The sequence below is a fragment of the Chenopodium quinoa genome, unplaced genomic scaffold (assembly GCF_001683475.1).
Source record: "Chenopodium quinoa cultivar QQ74 unplaced genomic scaffold, ASM168347v1, whole genome shotgun sequence".
Lineage (NCBI taxonomy): Eukaryota > Viridiplantae > Streptophyta > Magnoliopsida > Caryophyllales > Amaranthaceae > Chenopodium > Chenopodium quinoa.
Genome location: NW_018742541.1, coordinates 815,430 through 837,953, shown reverse-complemented (window position 1 = coordinate 837,953; position 22,524 = coordinate 815,430). Strand labels below are relative to the sequence as shown.

Genomic DNA, 22,524 nt, shown 5'->3' with positions numbered 1-22,524 from the left:
TAACAGCTAATATGGGGTACACACTAATTTGAGATTCCCAATACTTGAGAACATCATATTTCTGCCCTTCATAAATTGGTTGCCGAGGAGTACACAAATAAGAATCAATCTCCATCGATGGCCGATTTGATGGGCCATCCTCATCATCATCATCATCAACATACTAGAAAAGTTCAAACAAAATGCTTTATTAAATAATAAAAATTAAAACATACAATTATTAATTTTGTAAACCACAATAAACAGAAATTGATTACCTTGAATATGTCATCATCCAAGTGACTATTTGATTTATCGATAACAGCTGGGATGGAGGGTGGAACAATTGTACTTGATGTAACACCGAAAGACATAGAATAATAAAAGTTGTACAACTCCAAAAGAGCATCTTTAATTACCTTCGCCTTTTCAACACATGCCTCATCAACATAAAGCACTTTTAACATCTTCGTCACTCGAACAAGCTTATAGCGTGGATCAAGAACAATAGCAATTGAAAGGATCAAACTATATTCATCCCAATAGCCCTCAAACTTTTCAAGCATAACTTTTGCCATGGGTGCAAGTTTAGGGTCTATATGCGCTTTACTTATTGTGTGCTCAATTTTTAAAACACTAGCGAAATACAAATTTGCAGTAGGATATTCTGAACCAGAAAATAACACAGTGATTTCATAAAATGGCTTTAAGAAATTACATATTTTAGTAAGGGTATCCCATTCATCATCCGAAAGTTTGAATTCATAACCCATAAACCTATCGATAACCAATTTCAAGGCTTCCTTTGCTTCTAAAGCTTTTCGGAGCATCGTATAGGTGGCATTCCAACGAGTCACAACATCAAGACGTAACTTTCCATTAAACACACAGTTAACCTCATGAAGAGCATGCTCAAATTGAGTGAGTCTAGAGTCTGAAGAATCAATATATTTACAAACCTCACGCAATTTTTGAACACTACTATCAACTTCTTTTAAACCTCTTTGAACAATAATGTTCAAGACATGAGCTGAACATCGAATATGAAAAAATTTACCATTACAAGGAAGAGGAGAAGTCAACATTAAATCTTTCTTCAAAAGGTTAACCATAACATCCATGGATCGAGCATTATCAACAGTCATTGCAAAAGCTTTACCCTGAAGGTTCCACTCCCCAATAAGTTTTAACACAAATTTTTCTACCTCAACACCAGTATGAGGAGGACCACAATAACGAAAATTCAGAATTTTAGACCTAAGACACCAATCTTTATCAACATAATGTGCCGTTAAAGTGAGATAACCTCGATTAGTGCATGCTGTCCACAAGTCACAAGTGAAGCTAACTCTACCTTCAATTCCAGATAAAGATTGCAACAACAAAGACTTAAACTTATCATGCTCAGCAATACAATATTTCAAAATAGTGTTTCTACACACATGGTTCACGTTGGGATTCAGATTCGTAAAAACTTCCCTAAGGCCATGATGCTCCACAATACTTAAAGGATAAGAATGCAAAATTATAGCTCTAGCAAGCAATTGTAAATGACGAGTTTGATTAAACGGGAGCTCAACACCAATTTCATGATTTCCTGGATGGTGTGGATTTTTACCCATGCATGTCTTAGTATGAGCTTTACAAGTTGAAGTACCAGCCTTACCTGGTGTTTTATATTCATTACCGCAAACATTGCATCGAGCATATTTTATCGGCGCAAGACCAACCATCTTATCAAAAAAGGTGTAATACCTCCAAACATCTGATGTTCGTCCACGCTTACTACCACTAGTGGTATGTTGAGTAGAATCTTGATTCTGAATAGTAGAATCCTCATCAAAACCGATAAACTCTTGCTCCATTGCTGAAAAAACAGAAACACAACAGCCTAAATCCAAATATGCCCCAAGAAGACAAAGTACAACTGTTAAGTTAGCCAATAAGGCACTATTACTAAAATCAATTGGCAAGCAAATTACTTTCACATATACTGTAACTTAAAATAACTCTATTAATTAACCATTAATATTTAATACCATGCACCCAAAACTAAACCAGCTAATCTGAACCAAATTAGTGTTGACTATTTCACACTAAAATTTCCAACCAATCATACTATTTAGTAGTGATACACTACCAGATTTATAAATTACTAAAATTAGTAGTAGTTGCTTTATCTAATTTACTTCAATAAGTCAAAACAATGGATTAAAATGACAAGATTCTCTTTCTATTGGAAACAAACCAACTTGCATTAAACTATAATTAGCACACAAAAATTCTTTAGTGTTTATACCTGATCATAACATTAGAATGATATTTTAAACTGAAATAGTGTAATGATTTATTGGGTTCCCTACCATACAAAAATTCTAATGCTTTTATAACCACAAGATTTGTCTCCCACTGTCCCTTAGATATTCATAATAGAGGGTGATTAGTATATGCCATCCTGGTCTATAGTTCAGGAATTATATGAACAACAAAAAACAAAAACAAAACAATTAAGTGAAAATTACCTGGAGCTGTGACGGCTTGAAGGAGAAGAAGAATTGAAGATGGAGAACTGGAGATCGAACAAAAAAAACGACAATAGAGAACTCGAGATCGAAAATAAACCGAAATAAAAAAAAAAATTAACTGAAAAATTACCTTGAGCTGTGACGGCTTGAAGGAGAAGAAGAATTGAAGATGGAGAACTGGAAATCGAAAAAAAACTAATTACATTTGGAGAAATTGAGATCGAACAAAAAACCGAAATAAAAACAAAAAAAAATTAAGTGAAAATTACCTGGAGCTGTGACGGCTTGAAGGAGAAGAAGAATTGAAGATGGAGAACTGGAGATCGAACAAAAAAAACGACAATGGAGAACTCGAGATCGAAAAAAAAACCGAAATAAAAAAAAAAATTAACTGAAAATTACCTTGAGCTGTGACGGCTTGAAGGAGAGGAAGAATTGAAGATGGAGAACTGGAGAACTTCAGAGTGAGTAAGGATTCAGCGCTTGAGGATGAAGAAGAAGAACCGAAGAATCAGTGTTTGATGTGGAGCAAAACGGCGAATTGAAGATGATGAATGAAGAGGAGATGACCTAACCAGGCTAATTCAATTCACGTTTCACCACTGTTTTTTTTTTTTTTTTTTTTTCCTCTTTTGCAATATATTATTTAATTATTTAACAACCAAAATATCTAAATTCTAAATTTAAAATTTGTTTTTCCTTTTAGTTTTGGAGGGAAATTTCCCACCTTTCATATTTTGATGAAATTGTCAACCAAAAAAATGAAATCAATTTTCCACTTTGTAAAAATCAAAATTTTTAATTTTATTTTAATAACATTAAACGAAATTTTATACAATTAATTAATTACATGGCTTCAAAAAAAAACTAATTACATTTCTCGAATCCCGATAAAACGAAATATGCCTTCATAATATCAGCTTTTATAATTTTTTTTTAACACACACATTAAAATATTAAGTTCTTTAAATTATAAAATGTGAATCGGTTAGCGTGTAAATGTCTAGCGTTGCGATTAATAAAAAATCGAACACTGTTTAATAATATAATGACGTCATATATCTTAGAGAGTAAGAAGTACTACGGATTAGTTATATGGTTATTTTATATCAGTTTAGTTGTACCTATAAGCAAATACACTTGTAATCGTGTAAACTTATAAATTGTATAATTGACTAGTAGATTAGTACATAAATACAAATTACTTATTTAGATATGAGTTATGACTACATGAGTGATTGACTAATATGACTATATCAGCAATTGTCAATTTAGCATAGTTGCATAACAGATTAGCAGTGTACTAGACTATCCTACTAGGTAATATACTAATACCATTTCAGTATTTGATCTATTAGACTCAAGTTAAACGCTACTCTTTCTTATTAACTTGTTAGTCTAATTAAGTAATTACTAATTACTAATTAGTAATTAGTGACATAAGCCTTAGGGGTAAACCAATAAAGGATATAGAAAAATATAATAATCTTATGATTCTCATCCCTTTATACTAATAATATTTAACTATGAGAATATGAGATGGTTATATGTTATTTATATGTTAATATGTATAATCGGTTGAAAGAGTCAATATTACCTTCTTCTTCATTAATGTGTTATTTGATTATACAAATCAAACTACTTTGTAATATATAACTTTATGCAAATATATAATGATAAACAAGTCTTAATTATCAGTCTTGTTGACTAATTAAGTATCGAATACCAAATTGAAAATTTCGATGTCACAATTACTCATCAAATCATGATTATGACATTATTAATTAACTAAATGATCAAATAAGAAGCAGATAATAATCTGATAGTAAAACAATAATACATTAATGCACTAAACTTTTATAATCTACTTCCTAATAAACTAGTAAGATCAGTATGGCTAAACTAAATACATAACATGATATGTATTTATAAAATTAATGAGAATTTGCATATAATATGATGCCTCAATATGAAGTGATGAAGTCTCGACTTGATATAAAACTTGTTAACTAGCAAAAAGTTAGAAAGTAGTATAAAATTTCAAACCAAAACTGTTTGATTGCCCAAATCCAAACGACTCGATAAAAAACCGGTTTTTTGAATCAAAACCAGACTCGAACTGTAATTTAGTAAAGCTGAAATAAAACCTATCCAAGTAATGTTAAATCGTAGAAGAACCGAACCCGTTAACGAACCGAACCAGTTATAAACCGAACTAAAATGAAACTGAACCAAAAAAGAACCGAATCGTTTCTAAACCGAAACTGTTTGAACCGGGATAAAAACCGTTTACACCGAACCGTTAACAAACCGCAACCTGTCTGCACCGAACCGTTTACTACCCGGACTGTTTACAACCCGGACCGTTTACAACCCGAACCGAATTTAAACCGGGATAAAAACCGTTTACACCGAACCGTTATCAAACCGCAACCCGTCTGCACCGAACCGTTTACTACCCGGACCGTTTACAACCCGGACCGTTTACAACCCGAACCGAATTTAAACCGGGTTAAAAACCGTTTACACCGAACCGTTAACAAACCGCAACCCGTTTGCACCGAACCGTTTACTAACCGAACCGTTTAGAACCCGAACCGAATTTAAACCGTTCAAGAATAAACCGAAACCGAACCGAACCGATAATTATTTAAACCGAACCGAAACCGACCCGTAAGACATTTGAACCGATTTCAAACCGACCCGATTTCAAACCGAACCGATTTCAAACCGAACCAAAACCGAACTGTCAAACCGTTTTGACAGTGCTAATTATAAGTATATCATTAAATAGGCTTATGATTTTATCTATCAATTTATTATACGAGTAGATGTTTGATCATTTAACAAGAAATTAAAGCTATTTATATATACATACTTATGAAATACGAGTATAAAAATTATTGTGTTAGGATTTTCACCTTCATGAATTTATACAGTAACAATTTTGAAAAGATTATTTGTATTTGTAGTTCAATACTGCAATTTTTTTTTTTTTGGTAAAACCGTGCACCGCACGGGACTAATTTAATTATTATACTAGATTAGCTCCCATGCTATGCACATTTTTTCACTATTTGTTAGAGAATATCAATTCAAATTGTAATTAAATATAAAAAAATTTGGTCCATAATCTATTTCTTAATTTATCTATCCCAAATTAAGAAATTTAAAAACTACTCCCTCCGGCCCCGAATGATAGTCACTTTTGCCAATTTTAGTGACCCAAAATGTTAGTCACATTTCACAATTTCAGGTGCCAAACAACAACACAAAATGACAGATATACCCTCAATTTTTTGGCTGTATTATATGTGCTTCCGGAAATGCCCTTATATTTTCCTTTGTACTTGTGCCATAATTAAATGTATTGTCTCCCTTGATTTTTTCTACTCTGACTCACTTTGTAACATTCATTTCTCTCTCTTCACTTCTCTCTCTTCATTTCTGGATCTACATCTCTCTCTTTCTCTATCCTCTTCCATTGAAGAACGAATATTTTCATCTTTCTCTCTCTTCAATTTGTGCAATTTGGGGTTCAAAATCGCTGGAAAAATTGTGGATCGGTACTTTACTTGTTCAAGCGGATCAAACCCCTCAACTAATTTTGTGAATCCGCCCTTTTTAAAGGTGATAGGTATCGATTATGTTCTTCGCTTCCCTGTATCTGTTTTTTTTTTGTACTCTGTACAATTTTTTTTGAAATAATCAGACTATAATTGTTAAAAAAAAAAATCAGTTAGTGTGCTTCTTTGCCATGGATCTTGATTTTGTCCATTACTATGATTATTATGAGGCTTTGTTGATAAACGTTTGCTGAATTTGTAAAGTTTTGTTTTTTGCCCTAAATCATGATTCGTATGTGGTGTTGTTGATAAATGATTGCGATTTTGTGATTTTTTTTAATATAATTCATGATTATTACGGATTATTGTTGATCATGTAAGTACAAATTGCTTAGTTGATTTTAAGCCTAAATCACAGTTGTTATGTGGCCTTGTTGATGATGTATGATTCTGAACTTGATTAAGGGTTCAGTGTTCACTTGATTTAGGGTTCACTGTTCATTGCATGTATTGTTCACTGTTCAATGATTGAGGGCTTTCAATTATGAAACAATAATGTGGTTAGCCATTATATTTGTTGACATTGTTATAACATGAGTCATGTTGTTTGAATGTTTCATGGTTGAAACAAAAATAAAGGACCTATTGTTATAGCCTCTTGATCTCATGTATGACTGTCACAAGTGATTGCATATTCAATTAGGCTTGCTGGTTGGATGTTTGGCTTTCATGAGTGCTTACATATGCATTTAAATTTGCTGGTTGGATGTTTGGCTGTCATGAGTACTTGCTTATTCATTGATGCATGATTCAGTTGGATGCTTTTGCTTTTCAGGTTGCCTGTGTACATGAGTGAATCCCCTGGTTCAGAAGAATCACACTCTCATCAGTTGGATGCTCTCCTTCTAAGCTGGTTGTTAAAAAGGATTCTGATAATGAATCACACAGCTAAGTATCGGTATGCCTTGGCATTTTGTACAGTGTTTGTGTTTGGACAGATTATAACATGATGATTGGTTGTTTGATGAACATGACTACATGAGTACCTTTTTTGGATTTCAGTTGTTGGTTCTTATATTGATTATGTTGCTTTAATTTGGTAATGCCTATTATCATGTGTTCTTGGTTATGTTGCCTATTATCAAGTGTGTTTGGTTGTGTTGCCCTGTGTTTGGTTTTGTTGCCTATTTTCAAGTGTGGTTGTGTATGTTTTTGTTCTTCATGATGATGATGAATTGCCTTGTTGTTGTTGCAATTTGGGAATGATGATGGGTTGCCTTGTTGTTGGTGCCTTTGGGGTTTTGCTTAATATGTCTTGAGCATGTTCTGGTCTATGATGAAAGCTTTACGCATTTTAGAAGGCATTAGGGATCTTGGTCATTTAATGTAGACCATAAGGTACAATCTTCCTATTAGGAAATGTGCATGATATCCAGTTACATTTGGCTGCTCATTTTTCCTGTAATGATAAAAATATTAGACTCTGAGACCTCTTCCCTTAAATGACTTAGTATTCTTCTGCAAATTGGATTCTTGTTTAGCTTTTTAGATTATTGAACTGTTTACAAATATCCCATTTGGTAGAAGAATATTATGTTTACTTTTTGTGACTTGTTGAGGTCAGTGATGAGTGATGGGAGTATGATGTGGAAAGGTTTTTGTTTTTGCCATGTAACTTGATGTTGTGATTCATTTTCCTGTGTGGTTAGATGAGCTTGCTTATGTGTCAAGGTTATACCTTGTATTCCCCTGTATATGCCTTCAATGATATGCATTAAGTGGCCTGAGACCTTGTTTTTATTTACAATGATGAGTCTTTTTTGTTGAGATACCCAACCCTAAAACCCCTTACATTCTACTGTCCTTAGAGAATAAATCAGTATGTTCCTGATTTATTTCCTTTGCTGACTATGGAATGTTACTGGAAGTTGAGGTTGGATTGTCAGTGATGCTTGGGGACAATTTGAGTTTATTTAAAAAATAGTGCAATGACATTTTTAGAGCACTAAGTTTTGCAATAAAAAGTGCATGTTTCATTTCATAACATAGGGTGTGATTACATATTTTAAATGACCTAATGTCATAGGCAAAACATTTGCAAGAATACATGTCATAATTCTAAAGACTTAGGCCCCCATACATTAGTTTGCATTGACATTTGAGGTAGATGCCTCATGATCATTGGGCATAACAGGCCTATAAGGCTCTGTATTTGCTTGTGTGTTCTGTTCTTCATGTGCTTGTGTGTTCTCATTGTGATGCTCCAAAGTATCTTCTTCATCATCTGAATCTGGCTTGTCCATGTACACTCTCTCCCATGCATCAATCACAGCCCACATAGGAGCTTCTATGTCATCTTGTAGTTTGCCCTCTCTTTCCAACTTTTCTTTATTCACATGTGGTGGTTCAAACCTGTTAGAACCGTTGCTTATCATAATTTGGTTCATGGTGTGGCACAAAGTCACCCACACCTTGAACAACCTGTTAGGAGGTAGCTCAGCAAATGCATCCTCCACAGCCTTTATCAACTGATCTGGTGTTTTAGCCATTTTTTTGTGTTGAAGTGATTGGATGCTTCTGAAAAATCCCAAGTCCAGAACATTCATTTCTGGACTGTTTGGTGGCTGCTGAGTTAATATAAAAGTGAACCCTGGCTGTTCACAATGTTCTTGCCAAACATAATCATCTTGAGTAATATGAGCCTTTGCATTATCTTGCTGAATGTATATTGTGTTGTGTTGACCTGTTTGAGGCCATTTTTCCATACAACTATTTCACCAAATGCCACTGAGCACTTTAAAAATTCACCAAATGCCATCAGGCTTTTCAGAATTCACCAAATGTCACCGAGTTTATAAAAATTCACCGAGTGCCACTGGCGTTAGTCATTAAAGTTAATATGCCACGTGGCATATTCTAATTGGTTCATTTTAATTTTATTTTATTTATCAAAAAAAATTAAAAAAAAAAAAAACTAAACCCCAGCCACCACTCTTCCCACCGCCCCTACGCCAGCCCAACCCCTTGCCCCCACCCCCACCGACGACCAACATCCTCTTCGGTGTCGGCAGCCACCCTCCCCCCCCCCCCTAAACCACCATCCTCGACATCCTAAAACCCCAAAATTGAAATCGAAACCCTTAATTTCGATTTTAAGGTTTTCGATTTTGGGATTTAAGCGAGGTGGTTCAGGGGGTGGAAATGGGAGGGGGAGGGGCGGTTTAGGTTCGCCGGAGCGGGGATGGATTCTTGGACGCCAACAGTGGGGAGTGGCTTCAAATTTAGGGAAATCGATATTGGGGGTTTAAGTTTCGAAACCCTAGATTTTGATTTTTTTGGGATTTTGATTTAGGGTTCCGTTGGGCGATTGAAAGGGGTGGAGCTCGGAGGGGATGAACTGATTTGGGTTCTCCGGCGTGGGGAGGGGGCCGGGAGTTTGGTCGTTGGCGGTGGGGAGGGGAGGGATTGTCGAGGTAGAAAGAGAGTTTGTGAATCGCGGGAAGGGTGGATGGGTTGCGTCGTCGGTGCGGGTTGGCTAGGCTGGGTTGCGTCGTCGTCGGGTTGGCTAGGCTAGGTCGAAGGTGCGGTTGTTCAGGGATGGGTTGCACCGCGGTGGGGGCCGGCTAGAGGCGGGGATATGGTGGTTGGGGCTGGGTCATGGTGGGTGGGGGTTTTTTTTAAAGTTTTTTTATTAAGTATTTAATTTACTAATTCAATAAGCAACCAATCATAAACCACCACGTGGCATAATTAGTCTTAATGACTAACGGAGTTAACTGCCGTTACTCATTAATGGCACTCCGTGAATTTTTTATAGACTCGGTGGCATTTGGTGATTTCTAAAAAGTCCGATGCCATTTGGTGAATTTTTAAAGTGCTCAGTGGTATTTGGTGAAATAGCCGTTTAATATTATATTACAACTTTGATACTATATAATTTGTGTTTTTTGAAATAATAATAATAATAATAATAATAACAATAATAATAATAATAATAATAATAATAATAATAATAATAGTAATAGTTATAAGATTTAATATTTAGGTAGTTCATGCACAAATAGAGTATTTGTTATAGTCTTGTGTACTATTAATTTTGTGAACCTTATATTAATTAAGGTTATTTTAATTGTGTAGGAGGAGTCTCTCGATTATGGTCAAGTTTAGTGATCGTACCTTAATTATTCACGTGATCAAGGTACGTATAGGTGGCTAGGTCCTTGATACAACCTTTGAATGCGTGTTTTGGTAAATATTTATTTTAATAATTGTTTAGATAAATGTTGCGTATGAATATCTAAATTAATGATTTTTTTGATGAGTTAAAAATACATAATTTTATGATTTAACGGTTTGATCTTTAAAAGTGTTGATTGATTTAATAAAAGTTTTTAAATTTATATAAATTACTAATAATTTGCAGCTCATTATGAGCCTGAGTATTTGATATTTTAATTGTCCCTCTACTAAGAACTAGTTAAGTAAGACCATGAGTTTTGTATGATCCGATCTTTCCTCGAGTATAGTTTAACTTTCTTGGGGGGTGTGCACACTTAGGTGAGGAAAATTGGTTTGGATAATTCTTCCCATTCTTGAAGTTTTAGTAATGCACAAATTATTTATGGTTATAATCAGGACTTCTAAGTCCATTTTTTTTCCTTAATTCCGTAATTAATCATGTTTAAGGGAACCTATAGTATGATATCTTATTTGTGATGAAGTGACATCTCTCTTTATCCCAAAGAGTATTTTGTTAAAAATGTTGTAGGATCTAGATATGAATCATACATAAAATATTGATATTATGCACTACATATTGATGCTACAGGTAACTCAAACAACTATTATTTTACACACTTATATTTTCTGATACTTATATAATATGGTACTTTATAAATTCTTTTATGATTTCTTTAGTGTAAAAGGCAATCTCCTAGTTACGTCAGATCACCTCATCCATTTATCAAAATTATTATGGCAGTCCCTAACTTATATTGATATATAGTGTCTATCTTATATCTGTATATATTTTACACCTATTTGATTATCTCTGATGGCTCATGACTAATTTTTTAATATGCTACAGAGACCAAGTATGAAAATTTCCAACAATAGCAAGTCAGGAAACGTCTATGTGGAGTAGTGACATGTACTGTTTCGGATCTTATCTTCTCAGGGCCTCCTTTTAATGTCATCGTGAGAGCTGTGTTAATATATCAAGAGATTCAAGAGATCTTGTAGAAGATAAAAGATTTCTCCTTATGTTGTTGTCATACTATTTGCTCTAAACTATTGTCAGAATTATGTTTTAACACAATAAACATATAATTCTAAGTGATATTTATTTGTAATTTATTTTTCTAAGTACGACATTTTGTATGTACTATTAATTTTTAATGAAAATTCCCTTTATTATCATATTTTTATAAATTCATGTATATCTATATACGAAATACATTTTGCACTTTTTCCTCCTAAAAATCCAACCTTTATACCCCACCTTCTCCTATAGATCCATTTGACCTCTAACCTGTTAAACTGGTTAAAAAGTTTTTTTTATTTTTTTTTTATTTTTAATCCTTTCACTCCTCTTTCTCTCTCCTATCTCCTACAACCTGAAACAACAGAACCACCACGCACATCCGTCGCCACCACCACCTTTGCCACCACTTACCCCACCCTACCCAAAGCCAGAACCGAAACCCTTCTCCCACTCCTACTTCTGCTCGAAACCATAAGCCCAGGCTCAATTAAACCTTCGATTTGCTTTGATTGTGGGGCTGCCACCACCGATTTGCTTCGATTAAACCACATCAGCTATTAATTGTTGTTGTTGTTGGCGAGTTGATGTTGTTGGTGAAGAGAAATTGGTGGGCTGAAGTTTGTGGTTGTGTTGCTGGTGTCGTGTGGTGGCGAGCAAGGTGGATGTGGATTGGTGATTGGTGGGAACTTTGCAGCGTGAGGTTGGAGTTGGAGGGTGGTGCGGTTGTGATTGCGGGATTGCTAAAACGGAGATTGGAAATGGAGGTAGGGGCTGTGCGTTTGGAGTTTGGAAACGGAGATTGCGTTTGGAGTTGCGGGGTTGTGCGTTTGGAGATGCGGGGCTGGGCGTCTTGGAGTTGCGGGGCTGTGCGTTTGGAGTTCTGGGGCTGGGCGTTTTGGAGTTGCGGGGTTTGGGTTTGGACGGAGGCGGGGTTGGTGGCTGGGCGTGAGTGTTAGTGGCTGGGCGTGAGTGTTGGTGGCTGTGCTGGGTTCCGGTGGGCGGTGGGTTAGGGTGGTCAGGGAAGGGAGAGGGTGGAGCTGGTGTTCTAAATTTTTTTTTCTTCTTCTTTTAATTATTTTTGTTTTTTAATAATTAAAAAAATAATTAACCTATTAATAGCTGACACGTGGAATATGACTTACAAAAATCAGTCATTAACAGGTAATGGACCTATTGAAGAAGGAGGGGTATAAAGGTTGGATTTTTGAGGAATAATCAAAAGGTTGGATTTTTGTAAAGAAAAAGTTAAAAGGTTGGATTTTTCTTTTCCATTTTTCCTAAATAATAATAATAATAATAATAATAATAATAAAACTAATAAAAAAATTATATGAATTGTCGTTGCATTAGGTGTCAATTTGATCATAATTTTTAGTTAGTAATCTATTGCCACGGATTATTTATGTCGTTGTATTAGGTATTGAGCTAACGCAACAGACCATAGATGACATGGCATTAGGTGTCAAGTACCGTTGCATTAGACCTATTGCAACGCCAGCAGATGCCACGGTACATAGCCGTTGCATTAGGCCTAATGCCACGGATTTTGACGTCTAATGCGACGGATTTGGGGGTTGCAATAGGTCAAAAATGTAGTAACCATCGAATCCTAAGTGGAGCAGCAAGGGACACCATGTCTTCGCTTGGAATTAAAAAATTCATCCCAAAAGTAACAAGGTTCTCACTGCAACAATAAAAAATAAGATAAGCATTAAAAAAAATAAAGGAAAAAAACATATAAAAATATAATTATCATAAAAAATGACACTTAACTTCCTCATCATTGAATCATCCTTCAGTAAACAATAATCAAGAATTTCCAAATGTAACTTAGGCAAATTCTTGTAAATCCGAGCATTAGCCCTCAAAAACAGTGTCACAAAAGGCACATCCACACCTACTGGCCCACAGTCCAGTGAGCATAAAGATTTATTGCCTCTGATGATACTTCCAGAAACATTTTCTACAGAAAGCCCAGCAACTTCTTTGTTATTATTCATCGGAACACCTTCATCAACACTTTTTCCATTACCATTGACATCATCCTCAGACTTATTCAAATTCAAAGCTTGTGCAGGTTCATCTCCAGGAACATTATTTTTATGACCTTGTTCAGGTTCATAAAAACCACGAAACAATTCATGGACAAACTTCATCTTATTACACTCCTCAATTAAACCATCTAAAAGCTTCATGTAATGAGGATTAGAGAGTAGTTGTTGCAGTTTGAGAAATTGAACAACATCATCAGAGGATAATGAAACGATTCTGCGAGAAGAAATCATCTCAAGGCTTGAAAACCCTGTGATTGAACCAACAATAATACATCCATATTTCTTTTAACCAAAATAAATGTTTCATGAACAACCTGTAAACATATGAACTAATAAGAAACTATACAAATGTAACAAATAAAAATAAAAAATAAGTGAAAATTCAGGATATCGCATAAAGTTACCCTTTTAAATACATAAAGTTACCCTTTATTATGCATATAGTGACCATTTTAAATGCATAAAGTAACCCTTATAACTGAATATTTAGGGTTACTTTAGTGCACATAAAGGGCAACTTTAGTGCACATTAATAACTAAATGTTAAAAAAAAAACACTTACATCAGTTGAAATTTCTTTAATTTCATCATCAGTCGTCATCACATTTTCCGGAAGCTCAAATGCAAGAATGCGGCTAGTTCTACCACTTGTAGAAGCCCCCTGACCATATCCCAAACCACAAGTTTTCTTAACAACAGGATCCCTAATTTCAGGCTGTGACACAGGATATGTGAGGGTATCCAATGGTCCCTGCCCAAAATCACCAGCTTTGATCTCCAAATTGATCCGCTTCTTAATCTTCGCATCAGTCCAATGTTGAATCAAAGGAAGGGTACTACTTTCCTTTTCTCCTTGAAAATTTAATCAATGAAAATACATAATTTGCAAAGCTATAGCAAACAACCACTTACATTTTGAGCATTTTCATCATTCTTATACTTCAGAACAACCTTCTTTAACTTATTCAAAACATATGAACACCATTCAAATGTTTTGATTTCATCAACTTCTTCAACGGCCTTCAACAACTTCAATGAAACAGTCCTATTAGTAGTAGGAGCTAAGAAGCTAGACATAGCATGAAGCACAAAACACCTCTTAAATTCTTCCCCACCATTAACCAAATCAACCATCCTAGACTCCAATTTTGACAAATGTAGAGGTTGCTTCTCAATAAGACCATAATCAGATCTCCATGCCTAAATGATACGTTTATCTACACTACCTTCTTCATGATTTTTCTGAAGTTCAGGAACAACAATCTCACTCATAGGCAAGCCAAAGACATCGCATATATCATTTTTAGTAACTACAAACTCTTTACCAGCAGCAATAGTAAACATGCAGCTACCACCATTAAAGTGTTCAATAAGCCAATGTACCATTTGACAATTCAAAGTTTTCAATTTCAAATGTAATAAACCACCAAAACCAATTTTTTCAACAGCTTTATTTTGGTTAGGACTAAAAGTACTCAACATAAATTCCAATGTGTGTGGTTAAAAAATGCAAACAAAAAAACATGTATACTTACACAACAGTATTAGAAACCACTTGCAATTCAGAATCAACTACCGTTTTAGCCTTCTTAGATAAAATTTTAGACTTCTTAGGAGTTGCTTTAACCTTCTGAGACTCTGCTTTGGCCTTCTTAGGAACAGTTTTAGCCTTCACAGTTTTAGACTCTGGTTTGTCCTTCTCAGGAACTGTCTTGCTCTTTTTAGGTACTGTTTTTCCCTTAGCAGGCTCTTTATCCATTGCTTTTCCCCTTGAAGGCGATTTATAACGATTTCCACCTATTGAACCACCTACCTAATTAATACAGAGAAATAACCATAAATTACAAATTCACAAATTACTCATGGAAAAATTCAGAATATATGCATAATAACCCTTTTAAATGCAAAAAGTGACCCTTTTAACTGCATAAAGTCACCTTTAAACTACAACAAGTAACCCTTTTAACCGAAAAAGTAACCCTTTAACCAGCATAAAGTGACCCTTTTAAATATATAAAGTAACCCTTTTAACTGCATAAAGTCGCCTTTAAACTACAACAAGTAACCCTTTTAAATGAAAAAGTGACCCTTTTAACAGCATAAAGTGACCCTTTTAACAGCATAAAATAACCTTTGTCATGCATATAAATGACACATATATCTATTACTCACACACAATGCACAATGCACATATTAGTGTTACTCAAACACATATACACAAACACAATGCAGATATGCATACTATTCTCATAATCTAACTAAAACCTAAACAAATAATCAGTTTAATTAACATTCTTTGACTAAAACCTAACATACAAAATTTGAAGAATAATAAGCAATGAATAAAACTTCTGAAAACAAACATGCAAAATTTGTTTCACATATAACAACACCACAACACATGTATAACAAATTTTGAACCAATTATACACAATGAACAATAAAATAAAGCAAAATTAAACATAATAACTTCAAAATTAAAATTCAATTATCATAATATGCATAAAAAATCAACAGAAAACTATAAAAATAACATGCACTACTAATTCGACATATATAAGCGAAAATTCAATTGAAAATTTGAAAAAATGATGAAAAATTTAAATATACACACCTTCTTCAGCATCTACAGCCTTCTTTGTAATCTTCTTCTTCACCATTGCAGAATCAAACACTACGAAAATCGAAAACAAAATAAAAAAACCTAAAAATCGAAGAACCAAAACAATTTAAACTAACAAAAATCTAAAAAAAATAAGTAAACGAACTTGAATTTAGCAAATAACAACTTCACAAGTGAAGGAGAAGAGAGAAAAAGCTCAAAAATCAACAATGGAGGAGAGAGAACACGCTCGAAATTGCCAGTTAATTGCTTTTTAGAGAGAGAAAAACGAGGAGAGAGAAAGCTAGTGGTGAATGAATGAAGAGAGAAAATCGAGGAGAGAGAAAGTTCTATTTGTTCTTTATTTTGGCAATCATTATGACGCACGTGCCACCCTACTTAATTGGCAGTTGTTGGTTGTCCAAATTTTCCGCCATTCACTAATTTAATGAACACCGGCTTTTTTTAAAAATTTGTGATTTTTAATTACAACATGACATGCGTTCAATTTTAACATAGTGTCAATCGTTCGTACTTTAATAGTTTAACTAGATTAGGGCCCGTGCCATGCACGGTAATTTCACTTCCTTTAATTAAAATAATATTTTTGTAACAAAAATATCATGAAAAAAATACAATTATAATATACAAGTATTTATTAACACGACTCAACCTGACTAAGAAAAAAAACCTGATAAATTATGGAAATTTTGATAATTTTATAGAGTGAGGCTAATATTTTTCATATAGCACGACACCATGACAAGAAATGGACACGAAAAAAGTGGTTTTGTGTCGAGGGTTTTTGACTTGTTAATGAAACGGGTCAACATGACACAACATGTTCATTAAATGGGTTGGTCTGGGTTAGTGTTGAAGCTTCTCAAGTACCCCAACCCGTTTAATCTCAAACTAAAACACAACATGACATGTAAGACGCAATTGTCAGCTCTAATCTAAAAATGAAAATATATAAAGTAAAAGATAAAGATAATATTGTAATATAAATATGGAAACTATATGAATCAAAATTATTACAATTGTGCAAATTTTATAGTAAGTAGGTTATAGTATATATTGACAAAAAATGAAAAAAAAAAGATAAAGAGGATTTTTTGAAGGAAAAAAACAGCACCAGGAATTGACACGTGTTATTCCTGGTGTCTGTTTGAGTATTATATATTGATATTGATTGATTGATACGGAGTATTAGTTACGTAGAGTTTTTTCTAAGAGTTCTATTTTCTTTTTTAATATTGGATGTTTTATTTGTTTTTAGAATATTTTTGTTTAACGTTTGGTACTCCTCCGTGTTTTTTTTAAGTGTTACAGTTTGACCGGGTAGAGTTAATGTTTTATTGAAAAATAATTAATGTGAGAGGAAAGATATAATAAAAAAAGTAGTAGTGGGTTTGAGTGGGGACCATGAAGGGAGAGAGATATAATATTTTAATGTAGTTTTTTGCCAAAAAAAAAGAAGTATAACATTTATTAAAACACGGTCGTATTCGAAATGTGTAACACTTATTAAAACACGGATGGAGTATGAAAAAATAAACAAATTTAGAAATTTTATTTGATCAAAACGTGCATCGCACAAGATTAATCTAGTTATCTACCATTTATATTGTAATCCCCCATATTTTTAATATATTTATTTATTATTTATACAAATATTTTTATTTCGATTTTATAAGTATGAACTATTTTGATGTAAAAGTAATAAGATTTTCATTATTATTAAACTAAACTATTAAGTTTTTGGTTGAAAACAAAATCCCCTTTTAAGTTTAGTAGCCCAATACTTAAATTTTACTCAAGCCCAAACAACAATCCTACTTACAAATTTTTACCTACACACTACCTGCACACCCCCCACCCACACACACCCTCCGCGCATGCCCCGCCCCGCCCCTTTAAAAAATTAGAAAATTTTATTTGATCAAAACGTGCATCGCACAAGATTAATCTAGTTATCTACCATTTATATTCCCTTAAATTTTCCTTCTGTAATGTACTTTGAATGTAAATATTTCTATTTTTAAGTACGTACTTTGTATATAAATAATCTATAACTATAACTAAAGTAGAAACCGCTGACGTCATTTTTCCTCAAACCGGGACACGTGGCAACTTATTATAAAAAGTTTTCCCGCCCAAAACTGTCTTGCATGCTATGAAAATATTATATAATAAAAAAAAAATTATTATCACTTGATACAGATTATTAATAATAAACTACTTTTCCTAAAATTGAGGGGTACGTGATGTTCTCTATCTTGATACACATTAATTATCATTATTATTTTTATACGTCAAAAAAAAAAAAAAAAAAAAAAAAAAAAAAAAAAACTTAATCTATAATAATAAGCTACTTTTCCTAAAATTGAGGTGTACATGATATTCTTTATCCTGAGCACAGGTACTAATCTTATCAGATTGAGTATAGTTATCAACATCATAATTTAAAATTTAAAACTTAAATCAATTAATTTTATCAACATCATAATTTAAAATTTAAATCAATTAATTTTTGCTATAAATAGATGGGCATCTTACGAAATCATAACTTATCCATTTTATGAAAATACGTATTACCTCTGTTTCGCAAACATAAGTATGCATCTCTTCTATTCTTTATTTTATTTTATTTTTTTTTATCATACACTTGATTTTTATTTGTGACGAGAAAGGTCAGACTGTTTGTACTACTACTACTGTAGTATACAAGGAGGTTTTCCAAAATTTGTGACAAGGTATTGCCGTTAACTATCTAATATTTTTGTAGAAGAAATTAAAAGATTTGTCATTTTTAACTACATATTTTGATGATTTCTACAGTAACGTGTTTGATATTATTTCTGATTTTTTGCTACAGACATTGCACACATTCCGTTAAGCAAGAAGGGGTTGTCGACCTTCCCAAAAGAAGGTAAATCAAGAGCTATAAGCTTATTATAGAACTAATTATTGAATTAGAATTAATAATACAACTATGCTCAATTGCTATAATCGTTTAGAATAAACAATGTCAAAAAAGTTGATACTAATATCATTAAAAAGTAATCCTTATCAAACCAAGACTATACTCTGAGGAAGATACATATATAAAACAAAGCAGATGTCTCATGATACTTATTAATTAGCTAATATCAAGATTTACTCTTATCAAACTCTAACACATGATCCAAAATTGCAATTACCAAATTTTTAGGAGTGAAAATAAAGTACACAGTACCTTATTTTCCAGAGCAAAATAGTATGTTAAATAATTTAAGTGGACTAAAAAATTATATGAATGTAAAAAACATGATTCTTACCTTTCAATTAAACTTTCTGCATGCAGGAATCGAATCGAGCTTCGACATTAATAAGGCTTAAGATCTCGGATCTGAATCTCCTGCGAGTATGATATGCTCATGTTCTACAATTTCTTGAAGAGGAAAAGATAAAATATCTGAAATTTCATTGTTCGTACAATGGACTGGATCTATCACTATATCTAATTTTGAATTAAGATTGTTTATTGTTCTACCATGATCATATCATTTGACTCAAGAAGGATAAACTTTTAGGAAGTTGGTTTTATTTTGTTTGGGGTCTTTTTTTTTTTTTTTTAAGTGTTTATTTTTTATTTTATTTGGTAGAAGATATGTCAGAACTCAGAATAATGGTAAATGGGTTTGCTTTTCCTAATTTACTTGGTGGGAGTTGCATCTTAATTCTTTTTCCTTTATTTTACGAGTTACATCTTAATTTTTTTCCCTTTATTTTACTTAGAGGTTGCATCTTAATTCTTTTAGTAATATTTTTATAGTAATTTATTAACCAACAATTTTTTTTTTTATTATTATTGATGTTTAGAGATATATAAGAACCGGTGATAAAAAAAAAAAACAATGTTATGATCCCTTAAATCGAAAATGAAGTTTTAATCACGCCTCACTCTCACAAATTAATTTAATTATGTTAGATATAAAATGTTTAATCGTGCATCGCACGGGTACTAATCTAGTATGATATGACAACAATCTCCAAGCCAATTAAAATTTATCAAATACTCCCTCCATCTTTAAATACTTGCTTCACTTTCTTTTTGCGGCCGTTTTTAAATACTTGCTTTATTTCCTTATTTGGAAAGCTTTTATAATATTTAATTCATTTTTCTCAACTAGTAGGACCCAATTTTATTACTTTTAGATTTTCTCTCCTCCAATTTACCTTCTAATAACCCCACTACCTCTATATTTTAATACTTTCTCCAATTTCTCCTAAAACTCCACGCATGGAGACATGGAGCAAGTATTAAAAAACGGAGGGAGTAAACAACAATTGCCTACAATTTGTTTGTACAAGACATATTTTTTTTTAAAAAAAATAGAACTAATATAAGGGCATCGCATGGACACTATCTAGTTTCAAATAAATTCAAATAAGTACAATTAGTTTAAATACTACGTATGTGTTATGAGCTCTTATAAGTTCAATGAGTTTGATTAGGTGTGCAAAAATAAGGTATAAGAACTTTTAATAATACTACGTACCAGGGCCGTCCCAAAAGTATACGGAGGCCTCGTGCGATTAAAAATAAGTAGGCCCCCCATTCAGTTTATAATTGTGTCACCTAAAAAAAAAAGAGTAAAACTCACGACAATTATCGAACCTCGAACCACTTGTACATATTCTCTTGCATCTGACCATTGAGCAACCTAGGCCCTATTGACTTTTGGGCCTTGTGTAGTTGCTCACCCTGCACACCATAAGAGTCGGGCCTGCTACGTACATAGTATAAGAAGTTTCAATCACATTCTAATAATGACTTGTTTTGTTCACTTTATTCTTGCTTATTTTAATCTAATTTGATTAGTATAATATGATTTTGGTTTGATCTGATTTGATTTTCTGATTTGATCAAATATTAAATTCAGGTGTAACATAAAAATAATAAAGTGTGATAGAAAATATTATTAAACATGACCTAAGTTTTTAATCAAATTTGATAACATTCAATTAGTTCCAATTAAGTTTGTAATGGTATAATAATTTAAGTTCAATTAAGATTGATCTTGTCTAAAGTACAAGGTTAAATTATTTAAGTCTAGATTATTTCCTATGGTTTTAGATCCTTTTTGTATTAGACAAAGTGGTTGCACATAGAATATAATAATAATAAATACGGTAAAAATAAGTTAATTTTAAGAAAATTTGCGATGAAGGTCCTTTTAAGTGGTCGACCTTGTGAGAAAGATCTTTTTCTTAAAAAAGGTGGCACAAAAGATCCATTTATTGGCAATGGGTTGTGGGGAGGGTCCTTTGACCAGCTCTGGCGTTGAGCAAATTTTTCTGGCAAAAAAATCACGTGACCACTTAAATGACCTTTTTTTTCCCTTCCTTTTTCCCTCAATATTCATTTTCACCCCATTATTAAACCATAATTTCAAGTAACAGGAAGACCGCAATTACACCTCTTCGACTCACGTTGAATGGCTTTGATTGGCGTTCAATTGTAATTTCAAGGATAAGAATTGAAGATTTGGGATTAATTTTGTTATGAAATTAGGGTTTAATAAATGGGGAAAGGGGGAAAATGAAAATCGAGGGAAAAGAGGGAAAGGGGAATAAAAGAAAAAAAAAATACGTCGGAGTTTGGTCAAAGGACCCTCCCCACAACCCAAATGTCGATAAAAGGACCTTTTGTGCCACCCTTTTCAAAAAATGACCTTCCTCACAAAGTTAACCAATTAAAAGGATCATCCTTGCAAATTTTCCTTAATTTTAATACTTTGTATTAATTTTCTTCACAAAGGTAAAACCACGATTTTGTCTTGTAATATTGTTTGTAGGGTAACTTCTAATTTGTAATGATTTTTTTCTTTATTATTTTAATGATAGACAGTTAATGGGTTTGATTGTATTTTAACATGGAATTTCAAATGGATACATATGAAGAGTAATATAAATTGATTTAATACTACGTACATTATAATTTTTTTTTTTTTTTTTTTTTTTGAAAAGGTAAGACGAAATATTATTAGAAAGTCTTTCTCAGAAAGGGAATTTATAAGTGTTAATAAAGGGTAAGATTTATATTTAGAAAATGATAACTTTTGTAGTATAAGATTTTTTTTTAAAAAGAATTGTAGTTTTACTAGTATAGAATAATATAAGAATAACTTTACACTTCGTATATTTCTAGGGTAATTTAATATAAATTATAATATTGACCCTTATCCCTAATCCTATTAGAAATATACTAAGAGATCAGAGGATTAAGAAAGCTTTATTTTTTATTTTTTTTTTGTTTTTTTTATTTTATTATTTTGGTAAATAGGATTAAGAAAGTTTACATAGTTTTTTTTTTATTTTTTTTATTTTTTTTTATTTTGATTCTACTGACATTTGTCTGGAATTAATTAAAAGTTGAAATTGATTGAACTACAGGTTTGATTTGGATGGAAAGTGGTTTAGACTCTAAATTTTATGATGAAGAAGTTGACCTCACTGTTGCATCTTTGCTGTCCTGTTTTCCTGGTTT

General features: G+C 32.8%; 1 protein-coding gene and 2 long non-coding RNA genes across 7 annotated transcripts; 2 read left to right on the top strand and 1 right to left on the bottom strand.

Annotated features, from left to right (window-relative positions):
* The first annotated feature begins 5,872 nt into the window (after positions 1-5,872).
* LOC110720122 lies at positions 5,873-12,585 on the top strand. Of its 2 annotated transcripts, none has more exons than XR_002511277.1 (4): positions 5,873-6,141; positions 6,906-7,028; positions 10,208-10,268; positions 11,157-12,585. It is a non-coding gene; the product is annotated as an uncharacterized LOC110720122 (long non-coding RNA). The 2 variants fall into 2 exon arrangements; XR_002511276.1 differs by having other exon boundaries at positions 5,874-6,134.
* Positions 12,586-14,780: 2,195 nt separating this feature from the next.
* LOC110720120 (histone H1.0-A-like) lies at positions 14,781-19,421 on the bottom strand. 4 transcript variants are annotated; one of them, XM_021899123.1, is made up of 3 exons: positions 19,310-19,421; positions 16,002-16,061; positions 14,781-15,200 (listed from the first exon to the last, which is right to left on the bottom strand). In XM_021899123.1, exons 2-3 carry the CDS (start codon positions 16,011-16,013, stop codon positions 14,919-14,921), a joined length of 294 nt encoding a protein of 97 aa, XP_021754815.1. In that variant the 5' UTR covers positions 16,014-16,061; positions 19,310-19,421; the 3' UTR covers positions 14,781-14,918. The 4 variants fall into 4 exon arrangements, 3 of the variants coding, with proteins under 3 accessions (XP_021754815.1, XP_021754812.1, XP_021754813.1); XM_021899120.1 differs by having other exon boundaries at positions 14,781-15,196; XM_021899121.1 differs by having other exon boundaries at positions 14,781-15,184.
* Positions 18,030-19,454, top strand: LOC110720121. Its single transcript, XR_002511275.1, has 3 exons — positions 18,030-18,745; positions 18,868-18,921; positions 19,336-19,454. It is a non-coding gene; the product is annotated as an uncharacterized LOC110720121 (long non-coding RNA).
* The last annotated feature ends 3,070 nt before the right edge of the window (positions 19,455-22,524 follow it).

Excerpts from the sequence above, each read along its gene's own strand:
- LOC110720120 (XM_021899120.1), bottom strand. The coding sequence starts at position 16,047 with ATGGTGAAGAAGAAGATTACAAAGAAGGCTGTAGATGCTGAAGAAG. Across the intron at positions 15,197-16,001 it reads GGCTGTAGATGCTGAAGAAG|GTGGTTCAATAGGTGGAAAT; the intron begins GTGTGTATATTT and ends TTAATTAGGTAG.